The 10912-nt window shown below is 41.7% G+C and overlaps 1 protein-coding gene across 1 annotated transcript; it reads right to left on the minus strand.

The window, feature by feature from the left end:
• Nucleotides 1-5626: 5626 nt before the first annotated feature.
• FAM32A (family with sequence similarity 32 member A) lies at nucleotides 5627-10613 on the minus strand. The gene is made up of 4 exons (XM_036752392.1): nucleotides 10465-10613; nucleotides 10148-10286; nucleotides 6828-6881; nucleotides 5627-6162 (listed from the first exon to the last, which is right to left on the minus strand). Exons 1-4 carry the CDS (start codon nucleotides 10536-10538, stop codon nucleotides 6094-6096), a joined length of 336 nt encoding a protein of 111 aa, XP_036608287.1. The 5' UTR covers nucleotides 10539-10613; the 3' UTR covers nucleotides 5627-6093.
• Nucleotides 10614-10912: the final 299 nt, after the last annotated feature.

A 10912-nucleotide genomic window follows, 5' to 3' on the forward strand; every position in this document is an offset into this window, starting at 1 on the left:
GGTAGCAGAGAAGTAGGAACAAAATGGGCATCCACTAGTGGCACAGGTGGCACAGTGGATAAAGTATTGGGGTCAGAGGGGGCAGCTAGGTGGTGCAGTGAGTAGAGCACCGGCCCTGGAGTCAGGAGGACCTGGGTTCAAATCCGGTCTCAGACACTTGACACTAGCTGTGTGACCTTGGACAAGTCACTTAACCTCAATTACCCTGCCTTCCCCCCCTCCAAAAAAAAAAGGTATTGAGGTCAGGAAGACCCAAGTTCAAATCCAGCCCCAGAAACTTACTATGTGACCTTGGGCAAGACACTTTATCTGCCTGTTTCCTCAACTGTAAAATAAGAGTAAATCACATCTACTTTTCAGGGTTGTTGTGAGAATCAAATGATATTTGATAAAAGCCCTTAGCAAATGCCTGATATGCAGGAGGCACTTAATATTTGTTCCTTCCCCTCTTCCCCTTCCTTTTTCACTAGTTTACCTCCACACTGGGATTGTATACTCTTGTCTTAGCTCCTCAATCCCTTATTTCCTTTAAGATTCAGCTTAAGCACTACTTCCTAGAAGCCTTTCCTGATCCCTGCAGCTGCTAGTCTCTTCCCTTCAGAAGTTACCTGTTTTTTTGTGTATTCTGCATGTACATGTTATCTCCCTGATAGAACTGGAAGCTTTCTGAGGGCAGGGATTCTTCTTTTATCTTGTGCCTAGTGCATAGTAGGTGCTTAACAAATGTTTTGTGATTGAATGGCTAAAGAAATTGTAGGTCATGAATATAATGGAATATTATTGTGTTGTAAGAAATGATGAGGAATTCAGAGAAACATGGGAATATCTGTATGAAGTAGAGTGAAGCAAGCAGGACCAGAAAAATCATCTATACCTCGGACTACAATCAAGTCAGCCAACAAGCAATAAGCATCTATTAAAAGCACTGAGTTAGGTGCCAGGGACATAAAGACAAACATGAAGCAGCCCTGGTCCTCAAGGAGCTTACATTTTATAGGGAAGACTACATGGACATTAATAAGTGTATATACAAAATAAATACAATGTAATTTTTTCTTTTGAGATTAAGGTCTTAACATCTGGTGCTGGGGCAGGGCTGAGAATTTGTAAAGGCTTTATTTAGAAATTAAAATTTGAATAGTTTTGAAGGGAAAAAGATCATAGGAGGCAGAGGTGCAGCTTGGCAAATAGCCAGTGCGGCTAGACTATAGAATGTAGGAAGTGGAATAGTATGTTAACCTAAGGAAATAAATAAATCACCAGGCCCTTCATGTTATGCCATAAATTTCTTCAAATAAGTAAAGTAGCAAAACCAGACTTTGAACCTAGATCCACTTTTTTTCTGGCATGCTGCCTCTCCAGGGATAGAGATTACAAAACACAATTTTGATTATGTCAAATTATAAAGCTTTTGCCCCACAAAATCAACGCTGCTTTCTCTAAAAGAGGTTATGGAATGGGGAAAACTATCTTTCTATCAGGGATTTCTGGTAAATACTGACATTCAAAATGTATATGGAACTGACTCAAATATATGATCCAAAAGACGTGGCTAAAGGCTATGGATAATTTTCAAAAGAAGAAATGCAAATCATTAACAATCATATAAGAAATGTTCCAAGACATGAGCCATGTTGAAATAAAATGAAAAATAAGCAAATTAAAACATCTGAGGTATTATCTCACTGAATTGGCTAAGATGGTAAAGGGCAGAAGTACTGGAAGGGCTGTTCACTAAGGCACTGATGAAATTGAACTTAATCTTTCTGGAAAACAATTTTGAAAGATGTTTAAAAAAGTCAAACTGAGAAGCACAGTAACCTACTGTTTGATAAACCCAAAGATCTCAGCTATTGGAACAAGAACTCACTGACAGAAAATGCTAGGAAAACCTGGAAAGCAGTCTGGCACAAACTACATATAGATCAACATCTCGCACTGAATATCAAGATAAACTCTTAATGTATATGTGGTTTAGATATAAAGGGTGATATCTTAAGCAAATTAGGAAAGCACAGTTCTATGGATAGTGAGAGTATGACCAAACAAGAGAAAGAGAGGCTCACATGAGGTAAAATGAGTAATTTTAATTACATTAAATTAAAAACAGGGCAGCTAGGTGGCGCAGTGAGTAGAGCACTGGCCCTGGAGTTGGGAAGACCCGAGTTCAAATCCAACCTCAGACACTTGACACACTTACTAGTCGGGTGACCTTGGGCAAGTCACTTAACCCCAATTGCCCTGCCTTCCCCCCCCCCTGCAAAAAAAAAATGTAAAAGAAAAACACAGCCAGAGCTAAAAAGGAAAAATTGAGATAAAGGTCTTATATTCTCAGGTATATAGGTAACTGAGGCAAATTTATAAAAATAAAAGCCATTTCCCAATTGCTAAATGGTCAAAGGATATAACAGGCAATTTTCAGAAGAAATCAAAGCTATCAATAGTCATATAAAAACATCCTAATGATCTTACGAAAACATGGAAAGACTTGCATGAAATAACAAAGAGCAACATGAGCAAAGCAAGACATTGTATACAGTCACAGCAACAGTTTTAAGAAAGACCGTGAATGAGTACGTTATTTTGACTATTATAAACACCCAAACTAACTATAAAGGACATATGAAGAAAGATGCATCTACATCCAGAGAAAGAACTGACATACTGAATAATTTTACACGTGTGCGTTTGTGTTTAATGGTAGCCATCTCTAGGGCAGGGGAGGGAAGAAAAAAAAGGAAAAAAGAAATTTTCACAATTTCATTATTTATTTAAAAGGAACAGCAAGCTGTACATAATGATTTGCAGTTTCATGTGCAATCATCCTTATTATACTGTTATGGAAATGCTTGTTTTATTCCATAAATTAAAAATAAAATGGAAAAATGTCCTAAATCACTAATAATTAGAGAAATACAAATTAAAACAACTGTGAGGTACATCACCTAATACCCACCAGACTGGCCAATAGAAAAGAAAAATGACAAGTGCTGGAGTGGATGTGGAAAAATTGGGACGTGAACGCTCCATTGGTAGAGCTGTGAACTGGTCCAATCGTTCTGGAGAACAATTTGAACTATGCCCAGTGGGCCAATCAAACTGTGCATACCCTTTGGTCTAGCAATATCACTACTAGGTCTGTATCCCACAGATCAAAGAAAATGGATTCACGTATACAAAAGCATTTATAGCAGCTCTTTTTGTGGTGGCAGGATGACCATCAAATGGGGAATGGCTGAACAAGTTATGGTACAGTGTATAACTGTGATGGAATACTATTGTGCTATGACAGGATAAGGTGGATGGTTTCAGAAAAACCCAGGAAGACCTATGTGAATTAATGCACAAGGAAATGAGCAGAACTAGATCACTGTACGTAGTAATAGCTACATCGTAAAGATGATTGACTGTGAAACTTAACAATTCTCATCCATACAATGATCCGTGACAATTCCAAAACATTCATGATAAAAAATGTTATATACCTATAGACAGAAAACTGACGGACTAAGTGTAGACTGAAGCATGTTTTTTTTTTCTTCCCACGATACGGTTAATATGAAAATGTCTTGCATGATTTCATATGCATAAAGAGGGGGCGCTGTGGGAGGGAATCAAACCATTCCAATGCTTTGATCCAGGGCATGTGGAGAGGCAGTATGATAGAGTATAAAGAACTGACTTTGGTCAGAGGGCCTGAATTTGAATCAAACCTCTAGTATTTATCACCTGTGTGTCATTGGTAAGTCACATAACTTCTCTCTGGACTTGTTTCCTCAGAAGAGGGTTGGATCAAACGAACCCTAAAGTTCCTTTCACCTCTAGACCTCTTCTTCCTCCCAGCAATCAGCAAGGAGAGACTCTGGCAGGGGAGGGGGAGCCTGTGGCTTAGAGGCCACATGTGGCCTCAAGATTGCAGGTTCCCCCCCTGTTAAAAGAGTTTCTAAAAATTTGTTCCTATACATACCAAAGTATTTACAGCAACACTTTTTATAATAGCAAGAAAGTTGGAAGTAAAGTTATCTCTGGATTAGGGAATGACAACAAAGTCATGGTATAAGACCGTAATTTATATTCCTTATTCATTTCCTTATTGTGCCATAAGGAATGAAGAATATGAGGAATTTTGGGAAACATGGAAAAAGCTGTGTTAAATGATGGCGAATGATACATGTGGAGTATACATGCAGAAAATAATGTAAATGAAGATACCACCAAAAGAAGACAAGAAAATTCAGATCAAATATAATGGACACTGTTGTTCCGGATAGCTGAAGTGAAAACTCAAGTCTGTGTTCTGTTAAAAACCATTAACAACTAACGTGGACTAGTTCTTAGTCACTGTGTCAAAAATTTTGGCTTAAGTGCCTTTTTGGGGGGGAACGGGGGAGATACTATGGCATTTGTGGGGAAGGGAACCACAGAGTACATATACATGTTTGTTGTGAAGTTAAATGGCTATGTAAAAGGAGGTAGAGCCAAGATGGCGGGGTAGTAGGAATCAATATAGTGAGGTCCCAAACTCCTCCAAACAGATGCAGAAAACGCACCAAACTGAATCCTGATGGGGAAATATAAAAGCCACAGTGAATGAGACAGACTAAGAGGGACACTGGGGCAGGGTATGGCCAGGTGGGGATGGGGTGGGAATTTTAGCACCCAAAGAGGGACTGTGAAAACATAGGGGGCACCAAGTGCGGAGTTGCATGAACCAGTTGGCAGCTTTGTCACCTACTTCCTGCTTCCAGGTCACAGAATAAGGAGGGGAATTGTGTTTGGGGTGGTTTTCCAGGGTAGGGAGTGGTTGAACGGTCACTGGTCCTGGGCTGTGTCAAGGAGCAAGTTCAGAAGTAGCAGCTGCAGTGTGGCCCAGATCCCAGGAGCAGATCAGGGCCTCAGTTCCAGTTTTTAACCCAGTCTGAAGCCTGCAGAGGAATAACCAGAACAGAAATCCCAGACCAAAAGGGAGCCTACAGTTCTGTCATTTTGAACCTGCAGAGCTTCCCAGATAGCTGATAGTGGTTGAGTCCAGTCAGCTCAGGGGGCAACAATCAGACACTATACTGTATGCAACCACTCTGGGAGCACTGAAGGCCTCAGCCTGAGATCTTGGACAAACAGAACAAAGCAGCAGCAGGCCAACCCAGAATTTCTCTCTGGCAATGCATGGAGCCCAACCCTAATATACTCTCCATCTACTCCCCTTCAAGTCATGGTATTATAGATTTCAAGCTGTAAAGTGGTCACTGAGTCCTACCTTCTCATTTAACAGGTGAGGAAACTGACTTTAAATGACTTGCTCAAGTTGATGCAAACAAGTAGCAGATGATACATGCACAGTACAGCAAGTTAGGAGCAGCCTTGCTTCTCGGATATCCTTCCTGATCCCTTATGAAAATGTGGAAGCAGCTCTGGGCTCCCACACTATGGTCCTGGAGCACACACTCTGGCAGATTCTATCAAACTGGGAAGGCTTTGAATACAAGTCTTTGATTGCCTATGAGCCTGCTGTCTAATGTCCATCTGGCTTTGATAAGGAGGCAGCTTCACCACTAGAAAGGTGATCACCAAGTGATCACCATAGGAAACACTGGGGGAAAGAGCTCCTACATTCATGAAATCATCCTTTAAACATTGAAACAGCTTTATTATCTTCAAGTAGGAAAGTAATGAAACGATAACTGGCTATAATTAGCACCTTAGAGTCTGTTGGTACTGGCGTAGCAAGGTTTTTTTTTCCTATAGTGCAATAAAAGTAACTGGTAGATCACAGGCTGAATTATCACACTTTCCTAGTTGGATGTCCTTACGTGTAAATAAGTTTCAATGACCTTGTATAAATAACTGAATTTTTTTAACCTAAAAGATTAGAAATTTTACATGTCACAAAGAAACATAAATAACTATGAGTCCCACCTTAATAAAGTGTGACAAGTTACTAACTTGATTAGAGCGTTTAAAAATTGTCTTAGCAGGAAACATAAAAAAAAAAAGGAAAAAAAAGCATTTACAGAAAGAACATGCCACAGTTATCCAGAACAAACACAGATGAGTACTCTTCCTGGGGGCCACACCATACAACGTTGCAGGAATCTATTTTGTCCAGCTGACTTTAGGGATATCATAATGCTCAGTGAGAGTATCTAAATGTCTGTTGAAATCCTAGAGGAGAGGAAGAAAAGAAGATGCTTTTACCACAAGACCAGAAAAGTTATACAAATTCCTTATCTCAACTGCTACTTCCCAAAGTGTCCTCCTTTGCAATTAATGCATTTTGCCCCCTGGATCCCTATCCTAATGTAGGCTGGAAGCTCCCTTTTGCTAACACAAATCCACGATGGGGCAGTGGCAAAATGGAAAGAACATGGGCTTTGGAGTCAGAATACAGTTTTAAATTCTAATTATGGGCCCTATAGTGTCACTCTGAATAAGTCTCTTTTCTACTCTGTGAAATGGAAATAAACACTTGCAATATCTGCCACACCTGGCTATTATGGCTAAAGTGCATTTGTAAATACACCCCAAAGCATTTTATAAAGGTGGGCTCTTGTTAACAATTACACCTACCTGGAAATCCTTTTCTCCATTCACTATCTCCCCCATATTTACGTATTTGGTGAGCGCTTACGATATGCTGGTTAGCAAGAATTCTCACCTAATCAAGTTACTAGCAAATCAAAGATAAATGCCTCCTCTCATATCCTTCTGCCTTCTACCATTACTTCCTGCCCTACTCACCACTGAAGATGGTACAACGTATAGGACTCAGAATGCTTGCTAAAACCTAGTGTTTCAGTCAGAGTATTTTATTGCTTGGTAATTCTTACCTCCACCCTCTGCTTATGAGTTTTGGATGCTTTCTTTAAGATTCTTTCCATTTGCTTAAAGGAAAAAAAAAAGAAAAAAGATTATAAATTCACATATCCTAACCACTACCCAGACCCACTAATAGCAGGGAGGTGTAGCTCTTCTGGAACCAACTGCCCTCTGTAACATTTTGAGTGGTTTCTTGAAATATTACAGAGGGCAGCTAGTTCCACAGACAATTTGATGTGCTGCTGACAATGGGCAGAAGAATGTTACAGTAGGTGTTTGAAGGATTTTTAAACGTTGTAGTTATACTAAACAAGTTGCTTCTGAACAATACTGAGCAAGGGATAAAATTATAAAGCATGATGACCCTCCCCTTCCTATGCCTCTCAACCTCACCCCTACCTATTCCGCCACTCTCCACATTCTGAGAAACCCCCATTGTTGTACATAAACTTCTCCAAATCCTCTCTTCTTAAAGAACATCACATGTAGAACAGACCTCACAGATCATCTAGTTGCACCCACTTAATTCCCGATGGGGTGACTGAAGCCGACAGAAGGTAAGTTGCTCTGGAACTAGTTAAAAAGTATGGTGTTGCATATGCCCTCCCTCCCACTCCCCTTTACCCCTGCCCCCATGACTACAGCTTTGGCCTCCAAAATATGTCCTTCAAACACGGCTAGGTAATTCTTTCTCATACAGAGATTTTTGTCTGTATTAGGTGGCACAGTGGAAAAAGCACTGGACTTGGGAGTCAGAAAAGTTTGTACTTTAATTTCTGCCTCAGTTACCAGATGTTATGACTCTGGGCAAATCACTAGACCTCTCTCAACCTCAATTTCCTTATCTATAAAAAGAGCTTAACAATGGGATCTACTTTGCAGGGTTGTTGTGAGGATCAAATGAGATACTATATGCAAAGTGGTTCGCAAACCTTGGAGCATCATATAAATACTTGCTATTCTCTGCTTTAATATTTTCATGGTTCCACATTGCCTACTGTGGTAGTCCAAAAAAACTGCCTCTCTTTTGTAGGCCACTTCTGCTTTGAATGAATAGTCCTTCCCCAATGTCCTAGTCTCCTACCTCTTCCTAGAAATGTGTGTATCTGGAATCTTACATGATGAAAGCTTCCATACCTTGTGTTAGGAGATCAATCTCTATACCTTCTTCATCTACAACATCAAGGTTAAAAAAAAAAAATCCGACCCTCCTGGGCTCAGGATCCTGTCTCATGTAAATTTTCTATTTCCCCAACAATAAGCATAGTGTTCTGCACACAGTAGGTGTTTTTAAAATAAATGTTCTGTGAATTGAAGAGAACAGGATTTCAGAATTAGGCAAAACCTTAGAGACCATCTGGTTGAACCCTCTCACGTTATAACTGAGCAATATGAAAGAGGGTCAACTTGTACCATAGTTACCTTTGTATATACTCTACCCTTGCACTTTGTGGCAGGCTCAGTGAATTTGAGGCAGTGTGGTGTGGCACAAAGATCGAAAGACAGCCAGGGCACCCGGAGTAAAAATCTAGCTCTTGTATTCATCATCTGTCTATGTGAAAGACATATTTACCCCTCTGGTCTTAATTTCCACATCCGTAAAACCAAGAGGTTGGTTTCCATGATATCTAAGGTCCTTTACAGCCCTAAATCCTATGCTCCCATAAGGAGCTTATTTAAATTTTATTCTTCCTTCACCACAGATGGGCACACTGCTCCATGGACATCTCATGAAACAAATCTTCTATCTCTCCCAGGGCCCAACACAATGATTTCTAAAGAGCAAGCACTAAATCAATGCTCATTGAACTAAATTATCATTCTAATTTGTGATCGATATTCCTGTCAAGAACAACGGATCTTTCAAAAGTCAAAGTATACACATTTTTAAAGCACAGGAAGGTCTATAGCATCTACATCCTCTCTTTCAAAAACTACAAGTTCGCCAGTACACTACAGTGATCCTACAAGGACTGAAAGAACATAAGAATCAGAGACTGAGAGCTGGAAGAGATCTCAACATCACCCACTAAGCCTAACTCTCTTACTTATAAGAATAAAGAAAACTGATGCCTAGAAAGTGAAGCCCATTTTGATTCTATCCCGACAATGATCACTCTTTTATGCCACATTTCCCTCAGCAATCAAGTATTTAGCTTGTGATAAAATGCTGGTGCCTTTGTTGTTGTTGTCGTCAAGAGACTGGGATGTTGTGAGGTGGAAAGAGACAGGAGTTCTAGAGGTACAGGAGCAGCAGCTGCAGAGTAAAACAATGATCCCATGGCTCTTACATAATGTTTGGGAAATTACTTTCATTGCTATACAAAAAAAGCTAAGGAATCCTCGTTTCCTATAGTGGCTGCTCAGGCTTTCATTTAATAGCTTATGACTTGAAAATAATCTCTCTCTCAAAATAGGAAGGTTTTCTATTATTAGCCAGTACCTGAGCAAAAATCCTCTCTAAAACCTAACAACAATTTATGATAATCCCTAAATTATCTTGGGCATGTATTAATCCAGCCCTCCACTCAAGACCTCCAGTAATGGAGAACTCATTGTACTGTAAGGCAGACCACGTTCTTTTAAACAGCCCCAGTGCTTAATAGCAACACATACATAGTGCTTTAAACTTTGCAAAGGGCTTGGCCTGAATTGTCTTACTCCCAACTCTCTAAGATAGATGTCACAGCTGGTAAATTAGGTATTACATACAAATGACCCCCATTTTACAGATAATGAAACTGAGGCTGAGAGTTGCATTCACAGCTCATGTCGGGGTGGAATCTGAACCAAATATTTTCTTACAAATTAAGCTTAATTCAGCCTTTCAGTCACTTACTGCCCCCATCCGCCTCCCCTGCTTGTATTTCTATCCTCTGAGGCAGGCAAAAATTCTAAAATCTCTCTTCCACATGACAACCTTTCAGTTAGATTAAGGCAGCTAGAATGTAACACTTCCCTCTTTTTCCCCACGTCCCCCTCCCCCTCAGTAGTCTGTTCTCTAGGTTAAAAACACCCTCGGTTCCTTCAGCATTTCACCACGATCTCCAAGTCCCTTCAGGATCTCGGTCACTCTCTTCTGGATTACGAATGTCTTTCATAAAGTGTGGCATTCAGAACTGAACAAGGACTCCAAACGTAGTGAGAATCTGGCAGAGGTAAAGGCGATCCCCTCCCTCCCTCTCTGTTTGCTTAGCTGCTGCCCAGGGCCTTAGGGCAGGGATTCTTCACCCAGTTTGTGTCAAGCCCCCGTGGACAGTCTGGGGGAAGCCTAAGGCTCCCTTCTCAGAATATCTTAAACTACATAAGAAAAAATGCCTCCATCGCCCACCCTCTTCTCCTGCATCTTCTCGTAGGCGATCTGCGCTGGGGTCCGCTTGTCCAGCCCCCTCCGCTTCTCCTCCTCGTTCTTCTTGCTCGTCACGATCTGCTCCAGGACCTTGCTCTTGTCCTTGTCCTTCCTCTTCTTCCTGGGAGAGCAGACAGATAAACCGACGGTTGGACGGACGGACGGACAGACAGACAGACCAGGCCTCCCCTCGGCACCAGGTAAGGACTAGCTCCGGGCCTCGGATCCTGCCTCCCGCCCTGCCCCAGTCCCTCCTGCCCTATTGCCTCAGTCCCTCCTGACGCTGTCGTCGCACTTACCGCTTCGTAACGCCCAGTTCCGACACCCCTTTAAGCTTCAGAGCGCTTCTCTGTACCTGCTCGTATTCCGCCATACCGACAACTTCCGCCCAGCGCTGCTTCTACCTCACTTCCTGTTTAGGATCCACGCAAGGCACGACGGGAAAGACGCGAACCGCGCCTAGGGTGGGGTCCTTTATGTCTACCGACGCCGAGGTTAAGCAAAGAGGCCGCCCGGAGTGCCGCAGAGCACGTCGGGAAGCTAGACAGTGCGCATGCGTAGCTTCATTGCTGAAGGCATTGTGTTTGTGGTCCCCGCAGCGGACGGAAAATAGGCCGTGCGCCTGCGCAAAGTGCCTGAGGCTAGAGGGCGGGGGTACGGACTTTCATTCCCTTTGGAGAGAGACCGGAAAAACTGAGTCCAAAGTAGGGGAGTGACTGCGAATGTTCTTTGTGGAGAGCGAAGCCT

The sequence above is a fragment of the Trichosurus vulpecula genome, chromosome 1 (genome assembly GCF_011100635.1).
Source record: "Trichosurus vulpecula isolate mTriVul1 chromosome 1, mTriVul1.pri, whole genome shotgun sequence".
NCBI classification, from domain to species: domain Eukaryota; kingdom Metazoa; phylum Chordata; class Mammalia; order Diprotodontia; family Phalangeridae; genus Trichosurus; species Trichosurus vulpecula.

Excerpts from the sequence above, each read along its gene's own strand:
- FAM32A (XM_036752392.1), bottom strand. The coding sequence starts at position 10,538 with ATGGCGGAATACGAGCAGGTACAGAGAAGCGCTCTGAAGCTTAAAGGG. Across the intron at positions 10,287-10,464 it reads GAACTGGGCGTTACGAAGCG|GAAGAAGAGGAAGGACAAGG; the intron begins GTAAGTGCGACG and ends CTGCTCTCCCAG. Across the intron at positions 6,882-10,147 it reads AGAAGATGCAGGAGAAGAGG|CAAATGGAAAGAATCTTAAA; the intron begins GTGGGCGATGGA and ends TTTTCCTTTAAG.